This window comes from Ovis canadensis, chromosome 5 (assembly GCF_042477335.2).
Source record: "Ovis canadensis isolate MfBH-ARS-UI-01 breed Bighorn chromosome 5, ARS-UI_OviCan_v2, whole genome shotgun sequence".
Taxonomy (NCBI): Eukaryota; Metazoa; Chordata; class Mammalia; order Artiodactyla; family Bovidae; genus Ovis; species Ovis canadensis.
This window is the reverse complement of record NC_091249.1, coordinates 64612947-64637330: the sequence shown is the minus strand read 5'-3', so window position 1 is coordinate 64637330 and position 24384 is coordinate 64612947. Positions and strand designations below refer to the sequence as shown.

General features: G+C 43.0%; 4 protein-coding genes across 4 annotated transcripts in view; all 4 read right to left on the bottom strand.

Moving 5' to 3' along the window:
• LOC138440397 (protocadherin alpha-C2) overlaps positions 1–9374 on the bottom strand; it is a 145767-nt gene extending 136393 nt beyond the window's left edge. The window contains exon 1 of the mRNA XM_069589854.1: positions 6831–9374. Coding sequence (XP_069445955.1) covers positions 6831–9227 — 2397 coding nt within the window. The 5' untranslated portion in view covers positions 9228–9374. The remainder of the gene's footprint in view (positions 1–6830) is intronic.
• LOC138440606 (protocadherin alpha-10-like) lies at positions 608–3676 on the bottom strand. Its single transcript, XM_069590285.1, has 2 exons — positions 1295–3676; positions 608–622 (listed from the first exon to the last, which is right to left on the bottom strand). Exons 1-2 carry the CDS (start codon positions 3674–3676, stop codon positions 608–610), a joined length of 2397 nt encoding a protein of 798 aa, XP_069446386.1.
• Positions 9375–11403: 2029 nt separating the features above from the next.
• On the bottom strand, positions 11404–15942 carry LOC138441611 (protocadherin alpha-9-like). Its single transcript, XM_069592725.1, has 2 exons — positions 13560–15942; positions 11404–11447 (listed from the first exon to the last, which is right to left on the bottom strand). Exons 1-2 carry the CDS (start codon positions 15940–15942, stop codon positions 11404–11406), a joined length of 2427 nt encoding a protein of 808 aa, XP_069448826.1.
• A 359-nt stretch (positions 15943–16301) lies between these two features.
• Positions 16302–24088, bottom strand: LOC138441610 (protocadherin alpha-7-like). Its single transcript, XM_069592724.1, has 2 exons — positions 21648–24088; positions 16302–16334 (listed from the first exon to the last, which is right to left on the bottom strand). The coding sequence occupies exons 1-2, from the start codon at positions 24030–24032 to the stop codon at positions 16302–16304; spliced, it is 2418 nt and encodes an 805-aa protein (XP_069448825.1). The 5' UTR covers positions 24033–24088.
• Between the last annotated feature and the right edge of the window lie 296 nt (positions 24089–24384).

Sequence of the window (24384 nt, the reverse complement as noted above, 5' to 3'; positions counted from 1 at the left end):
CATATATAATTTATTTGTCCATACCATACAATTAAAGAATCTCTAGTTTTCACAATTGAGCCAAAAAGAACAAAATCAACTTCCGCATTATTTGATTCACACCCTTACAGCTCTAATTTCAAGTTCTCTGTGAACTCTTTAGGGAAAACCATTCACATGAATATAGCATTGGAGCAAAAAGAAATTTGTATCAAATATATCTAAAGTACACAATGTTTAAAAAAAATTTAAGTACACAATGTTAAATTTTGAAATGTTGTCAACAGCACCATTGTCAAGTGGAAGTGCCTTTATGGATATTCCATGGTTATTAGGCTTAAGTTATTTAAAGCAATGTTATTTTGAAGTCCAACCCGCTTGGTGAACATGGACAGAAGTATCACAGTTCCGCATATATGAGAAGACATTTTTGAAACTCAAAGCACAAAGGAGTATGAATTTTCCCACAGCCTCATTATAGGTACCATGAATGCAAGAAATAGAAGTATAATAAATGCTCAAATAAATCTTCCAAATAAAAATCAGCAAATTAACGTGGAGGAGAGCAGCAAGCTACTGGGAAATTAGCAAACCCATCATTATATTAGAAAAAAATAGTTTGTATATCTCAAGCATCTGAAGACTATGAAGAAAAGTTTAAATCATGAAGGGATTAAAGGCAAAAAACTAAAATCGTACCTTAAAAAAGGCTAAAATTCTACCTACTTTATGAAAGAAGCATGCTATTGATTATAAAGAAATGAAATTATTTATAAAATTAAGCCACCTTAACAGCCCATGCCTGACAGTAATACAGAAATTTATAGAAAGGTAAGAATTCTAACATGTTTAAACTCAAATTAACCAAATTATGGAACTATGAATTATTGCAGAAAATTTGAAGGCACAAACATGAGTGGAGGGTACCAAATAATATAGAATAAAAAATAAACAGGAAGAATGAACTTGCTGCAAAATTGAGAAGTAGAATATTTGAGCCTCACCCACATGCTCCATTTCCATCAGTGATGCTTTCCTTCTTGGCTGACTTAGCCTTGCTCATTTACAGGAAGCTGTGACAGTCTACTTCATCACTACTATTATTATTTCCAACAACTAAATATTCTCAAGTGTGTTTAAGAAGATTGCGGTGAAAAGAAATAAAAATGACTGGATTTCCATTCTGCTTTAGAATAAGCCATCACAAGAAAAAGACAACAAATATTTCAAGCAATGGACTTGTAGTAATTTGTTGGTGAACTACTACGTGATTGACATTAATAGGCATGATACATCCCAGAATTACTGTACTTACATTCTCGCAAAACTCCTGTTGGTCTCCAATATCTCCAGAATTCAAACCTGGGGGAACACTAGGACTGAAGGCGATGAGGTCGGTCTTGGGCGGCCCCTCCCCAGAGCACACCCTCTGTCGCCTCTCCTGAGAGAAAGACCAGCTCCCCACCGCGCTGGAGCACACCAGCCTGGGCTTCACCGGCCCGCACGTGCCTTCGCTGGGCGGCGCAGAGCACTGCAGCGCCGTGTACAGCAGCAACGTGAGCACAAACAGGCTGGACACCGCGCAGATGGCGATGATCAGGTACACGTTCACATCCACTAACGCCGTCTCTGCACCAGCTGCACCAGACAACGCCCGCGAAGAGGCCTTGGGCGCCTGGCCGCTGTCCTCCAGCGACAGAAGCACGGTGGCCGTGGCCGTCAGCGCCGGCTCGCCGTGGTCCTTCACCAGCACCAGCAAGCGCTGGCGGGGCGCGTCCGCCTCGTCCAGGGCGCGCGTCGTGCTGATCTCGCCGGTGTACAGCCCCACGCGGAAAGGGCTGCTCGCGCCACCCGCCGCCAGCTGCAGCTCGTACGACAGCCACGCGTTGTAGCCCGAGTCGGCGTCCACCGCGCGCACCTTCGCCACCACGTGGCCCGTGCCCACCGACCGCGCCACCACCTGGCTCAGCGCGCTGGGTCCTCCGCCAGACCCGGGCGGCAGCAGCGCGGGCGCGTTGTCGTTCTCATCCAGCACGAACACCTGCAGGGTCACGTTGCTGCCCAGGGGCGGCACGCCCGCGTCGCGCGCGCTCACCTGGAACTGCAGCAGCTCCAGCTCCTCGTGGTCCAGCGGCTGCAGCGCGTACACCTTGCCGCTCTCCGCGTGCACCGACACGTAGCTCGACAGCGCGCGCTCGCCCACCCGCCGCTCCACCAGCGAGTAGGACACAAGCGCGTTCTCCTGCGCGTCCGCGTCTCGCGCCGACACGGTGAAGATGTGGCAGCCGGGCGGATTGTTCTCCTTCAGGAACACGGTATACTCTGGCTGCGCGAACGCGGGCGCATTGTCATTCACGTCGGCCACCTCCACGGACACGCTGGCCGTGGTGGACAAGGAAGGCGAGCCCCCGTCCTTCGCGATCAGTGTTAGAGCATATTCTGACACTTTCTCTCTGTCCAGGGAACTGTCCAGCACTAGCGAATAGTAATTCTTGAAGGTGGACACGAGCTTGAAGGGGACATGGGGTGTTAGTGAGCAGGTCACCTGGGCATTGCTACCTACGTCACGGTCGGTTACCCTGATTAGAGTGATGACTGTCCCTAGTGGAGCATCCTCTGGAATAGAAAGCAACAGTGACGTCACTAGTAACTCCGGAGCATTATCATTGATGTCCAAGACTTCTATCAAGACTGTGCAGTGACCAAACATTGGAGGATTTCCCTTGTCAACTGCTTCTATTTGAAGTTTCCATAATTTAGTTTCTTCGAAATCTATTTTTCCATTTACTCTTATTTCTCCGCTGTTTGAATCTATGCGAAAACAGGCTTCTGTATTAGAGGATACATCAGTTGCAAAGGAATAAATAATGTGGCCGTTTGAACCCTCGTCCAAATCTGAGGCGTTAAGTCTAATAATCAATGTGCCGTTTCTTGCATTTTCCAGTAATTTTATACGATGAACTGCTTTGTCAAAAACTGGGGCGTTGTCATTTGCATCCAGCACTGTGATGTTTATCTTTACAGAGCCTGTCAGTTCAGGTTTGCCCCCATCCGTTGCTTTGAGCACCAAGAGAAGCTCTGAAGCGACTTCTCTGTCTAAACGTTTTTTTAGTACTAGTTCGAGCGGTTTTACCTGCTCATCGTTGCTCGGTACTTCCAGAGAGAAATACTCGTTGGGGGTCAGTCTGTAAGTCAACAGAGCGTTCTCCCCGATATCTGCGTCTGAGGCGCCCTCTAGTGAAAAATGAGACTCAAGAGCCCTAGCTTCGGAAATAAAGAGATTTCTGTGTGTCGCTGGGAACACAGGAGGATTGTCGTTAATGTCCTTCACCTCCACCTCCACATGGAACACCTGCAGCGGCCGGTCCACGATCACCTCCAGGTGGATGCTGCACTCCGCGCTCCGTCCGCACAGCTCCTCCCGGTCGATCCGAGAATTCACAAACAAAATGCCATTCTGCAGATTTACCTCCAGAAGGTCCCCGCGGCCTTTGGATGCCACCCGGAACAGGCGGGGCACCAGCTCCGCCAGCTCCAGCCCGAGGTCCTGGGCGATGCGGCCCACGAAGGTGCCGTGTTTGGCCTCCTCGGAGACTGAGTAGCGGACATGATTGCTCCCAGTCTCCCAGGCTGCGAGAAGCAGAAGTGAGAGCAGGAGGCGCCGGGCTCGCCGGCCACCAGATCCTGTAGCTAACATCGCTCCTGGTTAGTAAATCACATTTCCTGAGTAGAAATATGTAGTCCTTTCGAGATCTTTCTTTTGAGTCTTAGTCCTGATATCCCAACTAATCTTAACAATATGGGTGTGTGTATAGTCTTTAAAGCACCGGAACAGTGACGGGTCTTTCTGTTCCGGGAATGATCTTTACTTTTTTCCGTTAAAACAATCCTCTCCTTGGAGAACAACGACATCCTGTGGGTCAAAGTGGAAGTGCGTTTGGCGTTCATACTATTTCTTTCACTTACTTGGCTTCTTCCTTGATTCCTTCATATTAGTCTGCTTTTGTCAGCCTTTAATTCTTTCATTTCTTGTGTGTGACCACTAACTCTTTAAAGGTGGTTTGGTTTTAGAAGTTAGAATTCCAAGAAGAGTTCTATTTTTGATACAGTCATCTAAGAGAACATACTACTGCACTATTACGTATATGAACGTGAAAAAAATCCGTGTTAAGTTACTAGTGATACGGTTTTTTAAAGATTTTCAGAACTTGATCATTTTGAATGGCCTCTTACTAAGTTTATTTAATTGCTAACACTATAATTTTCTACTGCTTAAACCTTATAATGTGTTAAATTACTCTAAACATTTAGTCCAGTTGTGTACAAGATAACTCAAAATGCCAACTGTCTGTTACCTTCTCAACATGATGATGTTTCGAATCAATGCTAATATGAAACTTCTAAGTTGTCCAAAAACTTATTTGCTCTGATGTTAATGAATTTACCAAATACTGACTCCTGGAAATATGAAACATGTTTATCTTGGTCTCATTTAAAAGTTTTTTTCAATTACTAAATTTGCCCAGGGTGAATGTCGTCATTTCCATCCTGAAGGACAACTTAAATTTGTGTTATATCCACTGTTATCTGTAAAAATAATCTTTCTAATCCCCCTAAAACCATACTGATCAGAAATCCAAATTATATTTGTCACTTTGTTCATACCCATTTTATTCCAAAATTGGCTTAAGGAGACTAGGGTGTAAAGAGCATTCTAAATATCATGTAATCACTCAGTTTTGTTTTCCTCTTTTATCTCAAAATTTTTTAAAACAATGAAATCTGCATAACAACTATCCATTGATTGCAATAAAGCTTATCAGTGTTGTTTTAGAAAAAATGTTTTACTCATTCTCAAGATTGATAAGGAGCCAACTATCCAATATTTGACATCTTTCCAGGAAGAGAACAGTCATTTGGAAAATCCCATTTCTCCCCTTAAAAAAATTATAAGTAGTTATCCAAAGAAATCTCACATTTCATGTAAAAGTGAGCTACAATATTTATCCTGAACACTTTATAAACTAGTGAGTCAATAATTATAAATCTATGCCAAAGATTTTTCATTCTAATTACTTCTCTTTTATTAATTGTGGAAACCATATATTCAAGACCAACATATTTACCTAAAAGACAGCAGGAAAATTTTAGCATATAGGTGTGACTAAATTCAGAAAGAGATATGACAAGAAAATAAACCTCTGCATGTTTGCTGATAGAAATACTCCAGTTCCTACGGGAATGACTGCATGCTGAAGATCTGTTCCACTTTTGGCTTAAAGAGTTGCTTCACTGATTAAGAACATATGAATGATAGCTTTTAAAGCTCCCACATTCCAAGGCTATCATATAGCTAAATTACTACAATATATTAATAAACCTGTGGGTTCTTCACTCATCTTGAAACAGGCTATCACAAATGCTAAGCCATTGAGAGCCAGGGATACTAATAATTTGCCTCATTTTAATGCCATCTAATACAGAGCACATTAAACAGAGTTATAAAAATAAGATGTTATAGTTTCAAAACAAATGGACTAACTCCTTTTTTGGCAAGAATGTTATAAGCAATCCTTGGGGATTTCCCTAGTGGTCCAAAGGTTAAGATTCAGTAATTCCCCAGCAGCAGGCTCTGGTTCCATCCCTCCTGGAGAAATTAAGATCCCTCACTCAAGCTGGGTGGCTCCCAGGGGGAGGGGGTGAGAGTAATCCTTGACTCAGGAAATTATTATGACTTCATTCTAAAAATCAGTCCTTCTGAATTGAATGAAAGCAACTGTCCACAGAATTGTTAAAAATATTTGTGTAGGGCTTCCCTGGTGGCTCAGTGGTAAAGAATCTGCCTGCTAATATAGAAGATATGGGTTCCATCCCTCCTCTGGGAAGATTCCACATGCTGCCAAGCAAGCCCATGCACCACAACTACTGAGCCTGTGCTCCAGAGCTCTGAAGTGGCAATTACTGACCCACGTGCTTCAACTACTGAAGCTCATGAGCCCAAAAGCCTGTGCTTTGCAAAGGGAATTCACTGCAAAGGGAAGTCACTGCAATGAGAAACCTATGCACAGCAATTAGAGGGGAAGCCCTACTCACCACAACTAGAGAAAAGTCTACACAACAATGAAGACTCAGTACAACCAAATATTTTAAAAGATAAAAAATATATTTATCTTAACAGAGCCACTGGAAGATATTGTCCCATTAAAATGTAAAATCAGTATAAAATAAATAAAAACAAAAATGAAAAATATTTTTAGTCCAAAACACTTAATTCCATTGATTAGGACATATTTCATGAACTATCTCCCAGTCTACATACTCCAAGGTGTAAACACTAAAGTTCAAGTATGCATTAAAAGTTATGTTGCACTACACATGTTCTTTATTTAAGGAGCAAAACCCAGTTTTCCCACAAAGGGAGTTGATCATAGCAGTCTTTCTGTTAATGCAATAGGGTCATTTCAAATTTTAGATTTAATAATACTTTTCTTACAAATATTTGTAACATAAAAAGATACTGGTTTTTGGAAAAAACATCAAAACCTACAACCTACACCAAATATTTGTACTGGAAAATATAAATGAATTTACTATACATGGCATTTACTAAAAATTGAGTATCAACCAAAAGGTGATGCAGAGGGTACTGTAAAAATACAAAGTGAATTTTTAGAAGAAAAAAAAACAATATTACAAAACTTATTACAAGAAATGTTTGAGATATTTTATAGAAATATAAGTTCTTTAGACAAAAGATAAAGATCCTGCAAGAAATATATTTGAGGCGGGAAAACGGGGTAAAATAAAATATTCACGCAGCAAAGCATGACAATACAAAAGCAATAACCCACCTTGACAGAGTGGTCGCCTCCAATGGACTGTTCTTCCACTTCCACCTCTGGTTGCGGACACGGCGGAAGACTGGGACTGAAGGCGATGAGGTCGGTCTTGGGCGGCCCCTCCCCAGAGCACACCCTCTGCTGCTTCTGCTGAGAGTAAGACCAGCTCCCCACAGCGCTGGAGCACACCAGCCTGGGCTTCACCGGCCCGCACGCGCCCTCCCTGGGCGGCGCCGAACACCGCAGCGCCGTGTACAGCAGCAACGTGAGCACCAACAGGCTGGACACCGCGCAGATGGCGATGATCAGGTACACGTTCACATCCACTAACTCCGTCTCTGCGCCGGATGCACCAGACAGCGCCCGCGAAGAGGCCTTGGGCGCCTGGCCGCTGTCCTCCAGCGACAGCAGCACGGTGGCCGTGGTCGTCAGAGCCGGCTCGCCGTGGTCCTTCACCAGCACCAGCAGGCGCTGGCGCGGCGCGTCCGCCTCGTCCAGGGCACGCGTCGTGCTGATCTCGCCGGTGTACAGCCCCACGCGGAACGGGCTGCGTGCGCCGCCCGCGGTCGGCTGCAGCTCGTACGACAGCCACGCGTTGTAGCCCGAGTCGGCGTCCACCGCGCGCACCTTCGCCACCACGTGGCCCGTGCCCACCGACCGCGCCACCACCTGGCTCAGCGCGCTGGGTCCTCCGCCAGACCCGGGCGGCAGCAGCGCGGGCGCGTTGTCGTTCTCGTCCAGCACGAACACCTGCAGGGTCACGTTGCTGCCCAGGGGCGGCACGCCCGCGTCGCGCGCGCTCACCTGGAACTGCAGCAGCTCCAGCTCCTCGTGGTCCAGCGGCTGCAGCGCGTACACCTTGCCGCTCTCCGCGTGCACCGACACGTAGCTCGACAGCGCGCGCTCGCCCACCCGCCGCTCCACCAGCGAGTAGGACACCAGGGCGTTCTCCTGCGCGTCCGCGTCCCGCGCCGACACGGTGAAGATGTGGCAGCCGGGCGGGTTGTTCTCCTTCACGAACACTGTGTACTCGGGCTGCGCGAACGCGGGCGCGTTGTCGTTCACGTCGGCCACCTCCACGGACACGCTGGCCGTGGCCGACAACGAAGGCGAGCCCCCATCTCTCGCAGTCACCACCACCTCATAGTTCGCCACGCTCTCGCGATCCAAGACTCTGTCCAACACGAGTGAATAGTAATTCTTGAAGGTGGGCACTAGTTTGAAGGGGCTTTCAGGTGTTAGTGAGCAGGTCACCTGCCCGTTGGCGCCAGAGTCACGGTCGGACACACTGATCAGGGATATGACGGTACCTACTTGAGCATCCTCTCGCACCGGGAGAGCCAAAGAAGTGACAACCACCTCAGGTGAATTATCATTTTCATCCAGGATTTCCACTAGGATGGTGCAGTGACCAACCATGGGTAGGTTTCCTTTATCTGTCACATCTACATGAATTTCGTAAGTGTTACTATCTTCGAAGTCAATGGCATCGTTGATTCTTACTTCTCCCGTTCTTTCATTAATTAAAAATTTCCTTCTTATGGTGGGTGGAACCAAAGAGCTAAATGAATATATTACTTCCTTGTTTATCCCTTCATCCGCATCAGAAGCATTTAGCCAAATGACTAATGTCTGGTTCGCTGAATTTTCATACATCTTAACTTCGTACACGGTTTGGTCAAATACAGGTGCATTGTCATTGGCATCTAACACCAGGATCAGCAGAGTAACAGATCCGGTAAGTTCAGGTTTGCCTCCATCAGTTGCCGTTAATAACAACCGAAGCTGAGGGTTTTCTTCACGATCCAGCAGTTTGCTTAAAACAAGCACTGGTAATTTGCCTTTGTCCTTTTTGTTTATAATATCAAGAGTGAAAAACTCATTTGAACTGAGTCCGTAAGTAAGCATTGCATTCTCTCCAATATCCGGATCAGATGCGCCTTCTAGAGGAAATCGAGAGTCAAGCGGTTGAGATTCCGGAATTGAGAGCTTTTGTTCTGAGGTGGAGAAAACCGGCCGGTTGTCGTTAATGTCCTTCACCTCCACCTCCACGTGGAATACCTGGAGCGGCTGTTCCACGATCACCTCCAGGTGGATGCTGCACTCCGCGCTCCGCCCGCACAGCTCCTCCCGGTCGATCCGAGAATTCACAAACAAAATGCCATTCTGCAGATTTACCTCCAGAAAGTCCCCGCGGCCTTTGGATGCAATCCGGAACAGGCGGGGCACGAGCTCCGCCAGCTCCAGCCCCAGGTCCTGAGCGATGCGACCCACGAAAGTGCCGTGTTTAGCCTCCTCCGCGACCGAGTAATGGACCTGGCCGCTCCCAGCGTCCCAAGCTGCAACAAACAGAAAGGAGAGAAGCAGGCGCCGGGTGCTCAGACCGCTGGGTCTGTAGACCAACATCATACCCTTCTTCTGTTTTACAAATCAATAACTGGGTCGTGTAGAACACACCCGCACGCTCCGAATTTTCCTATTCCATATCTTACATTCAATTTTATCGAAATGACTGAGATCTCCGAATGTAGCTCCTTCCTCGTCCTTGAGAAACAGCATTATGAGTCTGTTCTGAAAAGCCATTTTTGTGGAAGACAGCGACATCCGGTGGCTTAATGTGTAAGTACAATTCCATGAGTTTAACAACTCATTCGTATCTTTTCATTCTATTTTCACAAATTCGTATCTTTATGAACTTTCAAAGACACATCATGTTTCTTTTGTATATAATAATCATTGTCCATATGCAGTGCAGCATTTTCTTGAATGGCAAAGCACCCAGAAGTAATTCCTTCCAACCATGATTGCCATTAGCTAAATTTGAAGATAACTTTTCATATTTGTATAATACTGAGTGTACTAGCATTTTGTTGGATAACGAATTTAATTCTTCAACTTCTAACACAATTCACTCTCTTCATCATTATCTTGATATTAAATAAACCTTATTCAGACACTAATTTCAATCATCAATTCTCTGTCAGGTATTTGCAACTTCTAAATGCCAATCATCACTGGATGCAGAGAGAAGGTCACAGGCTTCAACATCAGAAATTCCTCTCTTCTTATTCCTAGTCTTCAACTTACTAGCTGTGTGGCTTAGGGAAAATAATCTAACCTCTCCATCTCAGTTTCACTTTGATAACATTCATAGAAGATCAATAATAATATGGTGGTCACATGAATTATGATATATGAAGTGCCTAGGATAGTACTTTAAGGACAGTGAATGTTTCATAAATGGCTGTTACTCTCAGAGCTCACTTTAGCCACCTTGTTTTCATAATGTTCAAGACCAAAATTGGCTCTTTGGGAAAAACTGTTACCTATAGAATGGTGTCACCCTATAAAGCCTTTACTACTGCTACTGCACAGGCTGAGCAGTGTTCCTATCTTTAAGGAACAGAAAAGTGCTTGTATTGAGAAGTTACTTATAGAGGGGGAAGTTTCAGTTTTTTATACACATCTTACATGAGCAAAAAATCTTAATTATGATTTAAAATAAAATAATTTTATACTTTGATTTCTACTTTCAGAGACTTCATCTTTGTCATATTTATGTTTTTTCAAATACCCCAAATATAGAGTTTTGGCATTATCTAATAATTTTGTGTTTCAATAGTTTTTCATTGCCTGTGGTAAAAATATTTTATCTCAAAATTCTTGGAATCAAATATTCAGTAACTGAAATTCTCAATTAATACACCTACACTAACGATAAAACCTGAAGTTTCTCCTTTTCCAAAAAGGAAAACTTAGGAGTTTTGTCTGATCTAAAGGATAATTTCTTTAATTATGTTTTTATTTTTTAAAGAAATCAATAATTTTGAACTCTTACAGTTATTAAGAGCTGGAAATAGAATATTTATGAATATGAAAATTTATAGAAATGAGGGTCAATTAATTCACTGATGTATGTATGCTACTAAATTCTGATTTTATGGTCCTATACCCCTCTAGAATGATTCTAGTGTCAAAGTCTATTCAAATCCTGATTTTAAGAGTTACTATTCTTACAAAACATAATAAAAATTTAAATGAGTTCATTTATCCATCCATAATAGCAATGTTCAGTGTGAGCTATCAATACTATCTGAAGTTTAAAAATAAGTTTATCATTGATTAATCATCTCAACACAAGATAATGATATAAGGTAAATTCCATTGCTGTTAATGAGCATTTTTGAACCAATTAATAGCATAAATGTCCCAATATAAATCTCCAATAATGAATAAAAAGTAGTGTAGTTAAGTTACATCTTGTCAAATAATAAGAATCTACTTTCCCAAGCAACTCATTAGAGCTATTGCATCTAAAACTTCAGTTGGATAAGAGTTACCTGGAATGCTTGTTAAAATACAAATTTTACTGGTAATTTCAGAAATTTGAGGTGATGTCTGGGAACCAGAATGTTCAGTTTTGAGGCTGACCACAGACCCCAGTCTGCCTGGATACCCTCTATGTTTGTCTGCATTCTTCTATAAATCTATATAGTGCCCCTTTCACTCTCAAAAGTGTCTAAATGTCATAACTTTAGTTAGCCCTATCTTGACACTACAATTCAGGGACTGGCATAGGGGAGCTTCATTGTTGGTCTCGTGATTCTGGCTTAAAGTGAAGAATGTTATCTACAGATAAACAGAGGGATAGTTACTAGGTAGGCGAAACACTGAAGTGTCTTCTAAGCTCTCAACTCTCTGTTTTGGACTTTCCCCCTGTTTTGGAACTTCCCAGTTCCCTGAAATATACTGTGCTCATGCTTCCTGATGACCCAAAAAATCAATTAGTAAGATGTTTACTGATTTGAAAATTTGCACACAATGATAACCCGTATTCTGGGAGGGAATAAAAGATTAGTATAAGGGACTAAATTACTAATTACATTGATACAATTAAAAATGATAAAGAATAAAATGTATAATTATAGAAGATGTAATAAGTACTTAATGAATAATACTAGGTCTAAGATACTAGAAGAGTGGTGGGAATTTAGGGGGAAAGCAAATGACATTTCTAGTATCCCTCAATCCATATAGCATAATCAAATACCTGGACCCACATACAGCCGGCATATGGAAACTGAAAAGTACACAGACAGAAATAATTGAAAGTATAAGTCTGGATATAAAGTGAGTTATGCCAATAGACATGGGTTTTATGACAGGAGTTCAGAAAATACTGAAGTTTTGAAATAAACAGAATTAAAAGAAGTAGATTGCTTTGTAGCATATACCAAATGTGTTCTTTGGAAAAAAGAAAAGCACTGAAGTGTTTTATTTTAAGAGATTTTACTAGCACATATATGGTTATATGGTGGCTGTACTCTCAAAGCCATTCTGATTTTCCTCTGCTGAGTTTTTAACTAAGAAATACCTTGTAAAACACCTGACACAATAAAGAATAAAATCTCTGAATAGAAATACAAGGTGCATTACAAAACTACAATGCAAGAATAAAGGAAGTTTTAAAATATAAATTAGAAAAGAAAATGAATGTTCAGACTAACCATAGAGTGTGGAGAACCACCAATTTGAAACTCACAAGCCGCAGTCCAAGAAATGTAACTTTTACATGTAATAAATTTAAAGGTATACAACCTCATCTACAGATTTCTGTCTTTTGGACTATTTAAATGAAAAAAAAATCCTCTTCTAAACTGCTTAAGTTCCATACAGTTACTTTCAAGAGAATTCAAAGTGCAGAATGTAGATATATTTTTAATGCTTGAGCATTATTATATCACTAACAGAAAAAAAATTAAAAGCAGAAAGTCTTCTTGAGGAAAGAGAGTACCTTTCAGGAAGTATTTTCAATATCAGATAAAACATGAATTTCAGGAAATTCTCTAAGTGGTAGAAAAGATTCTTAAACAACATTTTCTTGTGAACTACACTGTCAGACAATGTAAAAAAAAATTTTTTTTAACAAGAGGGAATGAGTTATATTTGAAACACTTATATTCAAAACCAGATTCCTAAAGTAAAGCCTCTCTTTTCTAGGTATAGAGGAAGTTGCTCATTGATTTACAGATACTAATTAGTGCTGACCACCATGTCTCCAAAAAGGTAGACAACTACAAAGTTAACAAGGTCATGGTTACTCATATACCTGCTCTAGTAAAGTAAAGTAAAAGTAAAGTTGCTCAGTCGTGTCCAACTTTTTGCTACCGCAGGCTCCTGTGTCCATGGGATTTTCCAGGCAAGAGTACTAGAGTAGCTTATCATTTCCTTCTCCAGGGGATCTTCCAGAACCAAGGATCGAACATTGCAGACAGACACTTTACCATCTGAGCCACCAGGGAAGCCCACTCACTATACCTGCTATGAGGTTGCTTAAAAACAAAAGAATTAAGACTACAGCACCATGCATAGTTTACAATGGTGTTGCCGTTTACTTAAAGTGTAACGACCAAATCTGTTTACACCTAATAGTTTTCAGCTAAGGTAGCAACAAGGGATCAGGAATTCAATATGCCCAGAACAGGTTCTAAACAAAATGAATTCAGTCTCAATAAATATCTGTTTAATCCATGGTTTATAATAATTCTCTATTAAAGTACAAACAAAAAACTCAAAAAAAATAAATAAAGATATTCACTTTTTGCAAATAAATTTAAACATCCTGGCAGAACTAGGATAAATGGATGAAAACCATTCTAATATACCTTAGAAGATACTTAAGATATGTTTCAAGACGGAATGCAAAAATGAAAAATAAAATATTAGAATAACCCACCTTACCAGGGGAGTCCAAAGAAGCCTGTGGATCCTTGGCTACAGATCCAGGACACGGAGGTAGGCTGGGGCTGAAGGCCATGAGGTCGTTCTTGGGCGGCCCTTCCCCAGAGCACACCCTCTGTCGCCTCTCCTGAGAGAAAGACCAGCTTCCCACAGCGCTGGAGCACACCAGCCTGGGCTTCACGGGCCCGCACGCACCTTCGCTGGGCGGGGCCGAGCACCGCAGCGCCGTGTACAGCAGCAGCGTGAGCACAAACAGGCTGGACACCGCGCAGATGGCGATGATCAGGTACACGTTCACATCCACTAACGCCGTCTCTGCACCAGCTGCACCAGACAACGCCCGCGAAGAGGCCTTGGGCGCCTGGCCGCTGTCCTCCAGCGACAGCAGCACGGTGGCCGTGGCCGTCAGCGCCGGCTCGCCGTGGTCTTTCACCAGCACCAGCAGGCGCTGGCGCGGCGCGTCCGCCTCGTCCAGGGCGCGCGTCGTGCTGATCTCGCCGGTGTACAGCCCCACGCGGAACGGGCTGCGTGCGCCGCCCGCGGCCGGCTGCAGCTCGTAAGACAGCCACGCGTTGTAGCCCGAGTCGGCGTCCACCGCGCGCACCTTCGCCACCACGTGGCCCGCGTCCACGGACCTCGACACCACCTGGCTCACCGCGCTGGGTCCTCCGCCAGACCCGGGCGGCAGCAGCGCGGGCGCGTTGTCGTTCTCGTCCAGCACGAATACCTGCAGGGTCACGTTGCTGCCCAGGGGCGGCACGCCCGCGTCGCGCGCGCTCACCTGGAACTGCAGCAGCTCCAGCTCCTCGTGGTCCAGCGGCTGCAGCGCGTACACCTTGCCGCTCTCCGCGTGCACCGACACGTAGCTCGACAGCGCGCGCTCGCCCACCCGCCGCTCCACCAGCGAGTAGGACACCAGGGCGTTCTCCTGCGCGTCCGCGTCTCGCGCCGACACGGTGAAGATGTGGCAGCCGGGCGGGTTGTTCTCCTTCACGAACACCGTGTACTCGGGCTGCGGGAACGCGGGCACATTGTCGTTCACGTCGGCCACCTCCACGGACACGCTGGCCGTGGCCGACAGCGAAGGCGAGCCCCCATCCCTCGCAGTCACCACTACTTCATAGTTCGCTACGCTCTCACGATCCAAGGCACTGTCCAGGACGAGCGAATAGTAATTCTTGAAGGTGGACACTAGCTTGAAGGGGACATGAGGCGTCAGAGAACAGGTCACCTGTCCATTTTCACCTTCATCTCCGTCAATCACACTGATCAGGGCGATGATTGTCCCCAGCTGTGCATCCTCTTTGACGGGGAGCCAGAGAGTTTTGATAGTCAACTTAGGAGCATTGTCATTAGCGTCCAAAACTTCCACAAGAACTGTACAGTGACCAGCCAAGGGTGGGGAGCCTTTATCAGTCGCCTCTACTCGGATTTTGTAGGTTTTTCTTTCTTCAAAATCGATGTGTCCTGCAACTGTAATTTCCCCACTTACAGGGTCTATGTAGAACTTAAAATTTATATCAGGAGAAGCGTCACTAGGGAATGAATAAATAATATCCGCATTCAAGCCTTCGTCTAAATCTGAGGCGTTAAGTTTAATTACCAACGTTCCATTAGGGACGTTTTCTGCTAATTTCACAGCATAGAGTGTTCTATCAAAAACTGGAGCGTTGTCATTGGCGTCTAGCACGTTGATGAGTAACTGAACGGTGCCAGTCAGCTCAGGTTTGCCTCTGTCAGTGGCCGTGAGCACTAAATGAAGTTCCGGAGACTCTTCCCTATCTAAAGGTTTGCGTAATACAAGACTGAGAGGTTTTACCTGTTGGTCGGTGGTTGGTACCTCCAAAGAGAAATACTCAGTGGAGCTCAGCCTGTAAGTCAACAGAGCGTTCTCCCCGATATCTGCGTCTGAGGCGCCCTCTAGTGGAAACCGAGAGTCAAGCGGCCTGGATTCCGCGATAAACAGATTCTTTTGTGTCCCCTGGAACACAGGAGGATTGTCGTTAATGTCCTTCACCTCCACCTCCACGTGGAACACCTGCAGCGGCCGGTCCACGATCACCTCCAAGTGGATGCTGCACTCCGCGCTCCGCCCGCATAGCTCCTCCCGGTCGATCCGAGAATTCACAAACAAAATGCCATTCTGTAGATTTACCTCCAGAAGTTCCCCAAGACCTTTGGAATCCAACTGGAACAGGCGGGGCACCAGCTCTTGCAGCTCCAGCCTTAGGTCCTGGGCGATGTGGCCCACGAAGGTGCCATGTTTGGCCTCCTCCATAACTGAATAACGAACCTGGGCACTCCCTGTCTCCCAGGCTGCGAGGGTAACAAACAGTAGTAGTAGATTCCGGTTCCCTTGGTTGCCTTGACTTGCGCACAGCATTTCAAATAGTCAAGCTTATTTCTTCTTAGCGAAAAATTTCTCAATATTAAGGGAAATCTTCTGATTCCGTCAGTTCCATCCTGCTGTGTTCGTCATTGTTCTGCACTAGGAAACTATAAAAGACTCGAGCATCTTTCCTAAGCCTCAAAGATGGCGGTCGCCTTGGGTCAGAGAATTTCTCGGCGGAGAGTGACATCACGTGGCCCAAAAAGTAAGTACATACTCCATGGCTGAACATTTTACCTTATCCTGAGAAATTTTACTTCCTTCTCTGAATTTTTTCTTAATCTTTAATGAAATAGAGAACAGTATTTGTGTCTTGTTGGAGGCATTCTAGCAAACTAAGTACCTCTGAAAGTTTAGTATAAACCAAAATTGTGAACTTTTGTCACCTGAGAAAACATTCACACAATTTTAAAATAATCACAGAAATGAAGTAAAAATAAAAATGATTGAACAAGCAGGAATTTTAATGTGGAGATGTAATTTTGGGTCTTGTAATTCAGGATCTTCCACATTTATAGATTTAGGGTTTTGGCTATAACATTTTGGTGACTATTTCCGGGGTCTCTAGGAAACCCTACCGTTGAGAAAGAAACTCTCTCATGTCTGAAAAAATAATTTAGGAAATTGAGCAATTAACTGGGTATTTTCTTAAGTAATTTTATGAATTGAATGTATGTAAAATAAGAACAGAATTTGCTTCACTATATTGTGTACCAAGATACTATTCTATATTTTTATTAGAAATTATATAACTTGTTTCCATAAATATGTTGCATGCCTATGTCTATATAGTTCAATTTTTCCAAGACTTATGAATATTTTTTTAAATCCCCAATATAGTTTATATTCTGTCTTTTCATAATATATTTTAATTTCATTATTGTTCATCTTTAGTACTTAGGCCAGTTTCCGGTTTTGAAGCTATGCTTGGGATTCTTCCTTCTTAGTATCTACTTAACAAGGAAAGTTCCCTTGTGAATTCTACTCTCATTTCAAACAGCAAATAGATTACTAGCATCTATATTTTAGTGCCTCTCAAGAGTAAAGGCATAAGTCAACTATACTCCAATATAAAATTTTTTTAAAGTTTAATTGGTAGAGGAAAAATTATCAGTTTATGGTGCCACTGATGCTTCTATATATCTTTCCTTTCTTTCATATACCTACAGCAAGCTAAGAAACATTTTAACTTAATGCTGTTATCCTTGATTATTGCAGTAGCTTCCTAGATTTTCTTTCCATCCAAACTTTTGAAATACATTGTTGACTTCTTTGCTTAAAATCTTTTGCTAGCTCCCAACTAACTTCTGAAGAATCCAAATTTCTTAATCTACTATTCAAAGTGACTTAGTCTAGTACTCAAAATTAAGAGATATTTTCATATCACTTTTTTGCCTTTATTTTATGTGAACCATATGTTTTCATCAAAATGGATTATTCCATGTTTCCAGTCAATTGAGGCCTGTGGGTGTCTTCAAGTTTGCTTAATTTTCTCCTTCACCGAAGTGTTCAGGGGAAATTTACTCATTTGAAAACACCATGACCCTTCCAAGTGTTCCTTTAAAAATGCAAATAAGGAATGATTTTCTTTCAACTGCAGCCCCACTTTTATACCTGTTTTAATATCTTCTTTCAACTTGTATGACTCATGTAAGTTATTCTATAACACTCTCTATATATGGCTTACTTCCTTAGTTAGTAGGAAGTAAGTACTGCTAATTTTTAAATCATCAATAAGACATATTGTGTATTTCTTTTTAAGGAAAAGGAAACACTACTGATGGAAAAGAACAAAGATTTCAAACACATTCTCAGACTTCTGATTTGAAGCAATTTATAAGCATGGAAAAATACATCACTGTCCATACAAGATAGTCTAGACTTTCCCTAAGGAGGTTTTATCTAAATAACTTTCTAGATCCAAAAAGATTTTCTATACCCAGAGTGCTAATTGAACTTTCCAAAACCTGTAACAACTGATTTTTAGATGAATTTTTTATTCTACCCCAAAGAATTCAAAGCATTGAGACATTCTAGGTTAATCTGAAAATAACCTCACAAAGATGATTTTTACATAAGAGTAATATGGAAGGTCATAATGACTTTCAAATATTTTAGTTTTTCCATTTCCAAATATGAACTCCTTGTGCTCTTTTGAATAATAGTAATCAAATTGTCTTATGCACATAGTACTTGCCATAGTTTTACAAGCAATTTTTAAAATATTTACTTGATACAAAAATTCTATACAATAGAACTCATTCATCATTCATAGGATGTGAAGCCAAGGAAATGAAATAACAGATGCTTTAATAAACATTATATGAAGAAAAATTCATAGAGATGAAATTTGGATACAGGATGCTTCAGGGTTCACAGTATTTAATAACTGAGCTCTGGTGCCTTTCAGTTAAGAAATATTTAATAGCTAAAAGCTCTGCATTGATAAAATAGTGAAAAGTATTAAAATACAGATGTAGATTTTGACTCCCTCTTTGTGATAGGCATACTTCCAAACTGAAATTCAAATACCAATTAGAGAGTTGGAGGAACACAGAACTAAGATGATTGAAATTATGAGAGTTGTCAAGTAAATGGTAGGTGGTGGAAACAGTCTTTATTTCTAAGTAAGGGATTTTTAAAAAATAAACAGGAGGAGAATTGAGTGATTAAAGTTATACCTGAGAATCAGATAAGCATGGATTAGGAAATCTAAGAGCACCATCACTTTCACAAGGTTAAAGCTCCATACTTGATTCAAGCAGTACAATAAAAATAAGCATATATAACAATACACAGCCATTTAAGTTGAAGACTAAAATTAAAATTATTCCTTTTATGTCATGTACTTTTAATAACCAAATATAGGCAGCGATGGCATTGTAAGAAACATAAAATAAACTGCAAGATAACACTGATTTTAGATTACTTACAATTGATCAAAGGAAATAACATGAGGTCACAAATTATTATATTGCTGACCATAACTGATAATAAGATGAAGAAATATGTTAACAACAAGTTATAAGAATTGAGAATACCAGAAACCCTTCGTTCTATTTCACTAAATTCCACCATTTTCTTCAAAGGAAGATGCTCAAAATCTATGGCTGTCTGATTAACATCAAGGCAGGTCAAAGAGTTATAAGAAAAAATATTTTTAAAAGACAAGAAGAAGCAAAATAATGAAAACATGAAATGGCAAACTAATAAACTTTCTTGGACTTTCAAAATTTTACTCTATAACACTAAAAAGCTTTATTTGAATTAATGGGTCCTAACATCTGCATTGGAGAAGGCAATGGCACCCCACTCCAGTACTCTCGCCTGGAAAATCCCATGGCCAGGAGCCTGGTAGGCTGCAGTCCATGGGATCGCTAAGAGTCATACATGACTGAGTGACTTCACTTTCACTTTTCACTTTCATGCATTGGAGAAGGAAATGGCAATCCACTCCAGTGTTCTTGCCTGGAGAATCCCAGAGACGGGGGAGCCTGGTGGGCTGCTGTCTATGGGATCGCACAGAGTCAGACATGACTGAAGCGACTTTGCAGCAGCAGCAGCAACATCTGCATGTTCTATGTAATGAAAATTTATAAACTTGTCATTTGGTCACCAAGAATGGTATTAATACATACTTCTTCTATTCAAAATATTTTTCTAAGTCATATATAAAATAAAAATCAATGCAAAATATTTTCCCACACTACTCCAACTCATCTACAAAGGGCTGATAGTATTTTATTCAATATTAATAATTGGAGTTAAGTAGATTTTATCAGTCTAAATGCAATTATTTACTATATTTACATCCTCAAAACATATTAAATGATTGACATGATAAAAATTATCTGATAATAAAGTATATATCTTGAAATGGTAAAATGATCTATTTGATATTGTATTGACAGGATTTTGTATGGTGAGTTTTTTGTGTATTTTCTCTTTTGGGGTTTTTTCTTTGTTTGGCTGAGTAGTTTGCAGAGTCTCATTCCTCCTATTAGGGATTGACAAACTTTGGTCTCCAGTAGTGAAAGCACTGAGTTCTAAACATTGGACCTCCAAGGAATAACCTGATAGGTCCTATTTTTATTATTCCTGTTTTTTATTACCTATTTTTACAACTTCTGGTCTATAATAAAAATAGGATGAAAACATTTAAATTTTGAGAAGAAATTATTATTCTTTATAACTAAAGTCAGATATGCAGATGACATTACTCTAATGGCAGAAAGCAAAGAGGAACTAAAGAGCCTCTTGATGAGGGTGGAAGTGGAGAGTGAAAAGCCTGGCTTAAAACTCAACATTCAAAAAACTAAGATTATGGCATCCTGTTCCATCACTTCATGGCAAATAGTCATGTGGAAATAGTGACAGATTTTATTTTCCTGGGCTCCAAAATCACTGTGGATGGTGACTGCAGCCATTAAACTAAAAGATGCTTGCTCCTTGGAAGGAAAGCTATTACAAAGCTAGACAGTTATTAAAAAGCAAAGATGTCACTTTGCCAACAAAGGTCCAGATAATCAAAGCTATGGTTTTCTCAGTAGTCATGTATGCATGTGAGAGTTGGACCATGAAGAAGGCTGAATGTGGAAGAATTGAGGCTTTCAAATTGTGGTGCTAGAGAAAACTTGAGAATCCCTTAGACAGCAAGGAGATCAAATCAGTTTCCTACAGGAAATAAACCCTGAATATTCATTGGAAGGACTGATGTTGAAGCTCCAATATTTGGGCACCTGATGCAAAGAGCCAAAGAGCTGACTCATTAGAAAAGACCCTGATGCTGGGAAAGATTGAGGGCAAGAGGAGAAAGGGACAACAAAGTATGAGATGGTTGGATAGCATCACTGACTCAATGGACATGAGTTAGAGCAAACTCCCAGAGATGCTGAAGGACAGGGAAGCCTGCTGTGCTGCAATTCATGAGGTTGCAGAGTTGCACATGACTTAGCAACTGAAAAAAAACATAACTAAACTGCTTGATATGCCAATAGAGAAACTCTATATAAAAAAAGGCTTCCCTGGTGGCTCAGACAGTAAAGAATAAACCCAAATATCAGAGACCCGGGTTGAAATAGTTCATATAAAGTTGTAGATATATCTGTATATCTATATACCAACAGTAAGAAGGAGAAGAAAATGAAATGAAATGTATGGACTCTGATCTTAAGTGAGTAAATTAAAACTAATCACCAAACAATACTTCAGTATTATCAAAACATACCATGTGAAGGTTAAAAAGTACACATATCATGTAATCATGAAAAATAAACGCTATGTGGAGGAATACATGTACACTGGATGTTCTTAGTGTTCATAAAGTGAGGTATTGCAAAGGATAAAATCATATCCAATAAGAAATTCATCCAAGGAAAATTTTAATTTGATGAGAAATCTAACTTGTAGAAATAGTTAATAATGTCTGATAGTACTGAGAAACTGCAACTAAATTCACTGTATACATGTATATAAAATTATCATCTGTTACCCCTTATGGGGAATGTTATACAACAACTATTTCTCAATAAATCTGGGGAAACTAATGATTAATTGTAGATATTTATAAACCACAATAATGTTTAAATATAAAACAGTGAAATTTGCAATACATTTTAAAAAGAAAATATATGAAATAGCTTTAAAGTAATTATGAAATCTCATTGTAAATAATTATAATATAAATGTAAAAGACTTACTTCCGTGCAATGATCTAGGTCTTGCTGTTTGCCTATGGCTTCAGCACCTGGGAATGGAGGCAGGCTGGGGCTGAAGGCCATGAGGTCGGTCTTGGGTGGCCCCTCCCCAGAGCACACCCTCTGTCGCCTCTCCTGCAAGTAAGACCAGCTTTCCACCTCGCTGGAGCACACCAGCCTGGGCTTCACGGGCCCGCACGCGCCCTCCCTGGGCGGGGCCGAGCACCGCAGCGCTGTGTACAGCATCAGCGTGAGCACCAACAGGCTGGACACCGCGCAGATGGCGATGATCAGGTACACGTTCACATCCACTAATGCCGTCTCTGCGCCAGCTGCACCAGACAATGCCCGCGAAGAGGCCTTGGGCGCCTGGCCGCTGTCCTCCAGCGACAGCAGCACGGTGGCCGTGGCCGTCAGCGCCGGCTCGCCGTGGTCCTTCACCAGCACCAGCAGGCGCTGACGGGGCGCGTCCGCCTCGTCCAGGGCGCGCGTCGTGCTGATCTCGCCGGTGTACAGCCCCACGCGGAACGGGCTGCTCGTGCCACCCGCCGCCGGCTGCAGCTCGTAAGACAGCCACGCGTTGTAGCCCGAGTCGGCGTCCACCGCGCGCACCTTCGCCACCACGTGGCCCGCGCCCACGGACCTCGACACCACCTGGCTCACCGCGCTGGGTCCTCCGCCTGGCCCGGGCGGCAGCAGCGCGGGCGCGTTGTCGTTCTCATCCAGCACGAACACCTGCAGGGTCACGTTGCTGCCCAGGGGCGGCACGCCCGCGTCGCGCGCGCTCACCTGGAACTGCAGCAGCTCCAGCTCCTCGTGGTCCAGCGGCTGCAGCGCGTACACCTTGCCGCTCTCCGCGTGCACCGACACGTAGCTCGACAGCGCGCGCTCGCCCACCCGCCGCTCCACCAGCGAGTAGGACACCAGGGCGTTCTCCTGCGCGTCCGCGTCTCGCGCCGACACGGTGAAGATGTGGCAGCCGGGCGGGTTGTTCTCCTTCACGAACACCGTGTACTCGGGCTGCGGGAACGCGGGCGCGTTGTCGTTCACGTCGGCCACCTCCACGGACACGCTGGCCGTGGTCGACAGCGAAGGCGAGCCCCCATCCCTCGCAGTCACCACTACTTCATAGTTCGCTACGCTCTCACGATCCAAGGCACTGTCCAGGACGAGCGAATAGTAATTCTTGAAGGTGGACACTAGCTTGAAGGGGACATGAGGCGTCAGAGAACAGGTCACCTGTCCATTTGCTCCAGAATCTCGGTCAGATACGTTAATCAAGGTGATGACTGTGCCTGGCTGAGCATTCTCTGAGATAGGAAGGGACAGGGAAGTGACAGTCAACACTGGAGGATTGTCATTAGCGTCCAAAACTTCCACAAGAACTGTACAGTGACCAGTCAGGGATAGGTAGCCTTTATCAGTCGCCTCTACTCGGATTTTGTAGGTTTTTCTTTCTTCAAAATCGATATGTCCTGCAACTGTAATTTCCCCACTTACAGGGTCTATGTAGAACTTAAAATTTATATCAGGAGAAGCGTCACTAGAGAATGAATAAATAATATCCGCATTCAAGCCTTCGTCTAAATCTGAGGCGTTAAGTTTAATTACCAACGTTCCATTAGGGACGTTTTCTGCTAATTTCACAGCATAGAGTGTTCTATCAAAAACTGGAGCGTTGTCATTGGCGTCTAGCACGTTGATGAGTAACTGAACGGTGCCAGTCAGCTCAGGTTTGCCTCTGTCAGTGGCCGTGAGCACTAAATGAAGTTCCGGAGACTCTTCCCTATCTAAAGGTTTGCGTAATACAAGACTGAGAGGTTTTACCTGTTGGTCGGTGGTTGGTACCTCCAAAGAGAAATACTCAGTGGAGCTCAGCCTGTAAGTCAACAGAGCGTTCTCCCCGATATCTGCGTCTGAGGCGCCCTCTAGTGGAAACCGAGAGTCAAGCGGCCTGGATTCCGCGATAAACAGATTCTTTTGTGTCCCCTGGAACACAGGAGGATTGTCGTTAATGTCCTTCACCTCCACCTCCACGTGGAACACCTGCAGCGGCCGGTCCACGATCACCTCCAAGTGGATGCTGCACTCCGCGCTCCGCCCGCACAGCTCCTCACGGTCGATCCGAGAATTCACAAACAAAATGCCATTCTGTAGATTTACCTCCAGAAGGTCCCCGAGGTCTTTGGAGGCCACCCGGAACAGGCGCGGCACCAGCTCTGCCAGCTCCAGCCCGAGGTCCTGGGCAATGTGGCCCACGAAGGTGCCGTGTCTGGCCTCTTCCAAGATCGAGTAGCGGACCTGGCCACTTGCTGTCTTCCAGATCGAGAGCATTATAAAAAATAGCAATAGCTGCCGGTTCCCCAAGTCACCTAGATTTGAGTACATCTCAAATTGTTGGGATTTTCTTCCAATCAGTGTATCTTGTTCCAAAATTTAGAGGAATCTTCTTATCCCCTCTTTATTTTCATGATGTGTTCGCGATTGTTCAACCTCCGAATATTAAAACAGAGTGGAGACTCTTTCCAATGTGACTTAATTCTGTCTTCAATTGAGAGAATTTCACAGTAAAGAGCGACATCATGTGGCCCAAATAGTAAGTACGAATTAAAAAATCAGCTTTGTATTATTAGGACACGAGGTTTTATTTCAAACTCTGAATTTTTCTTTATTTTTCTTAAAGCGTAGGACCATATTTCTCATGCTTGCTTAAGGCTGTATTAGAAGACTTATGTGCTTA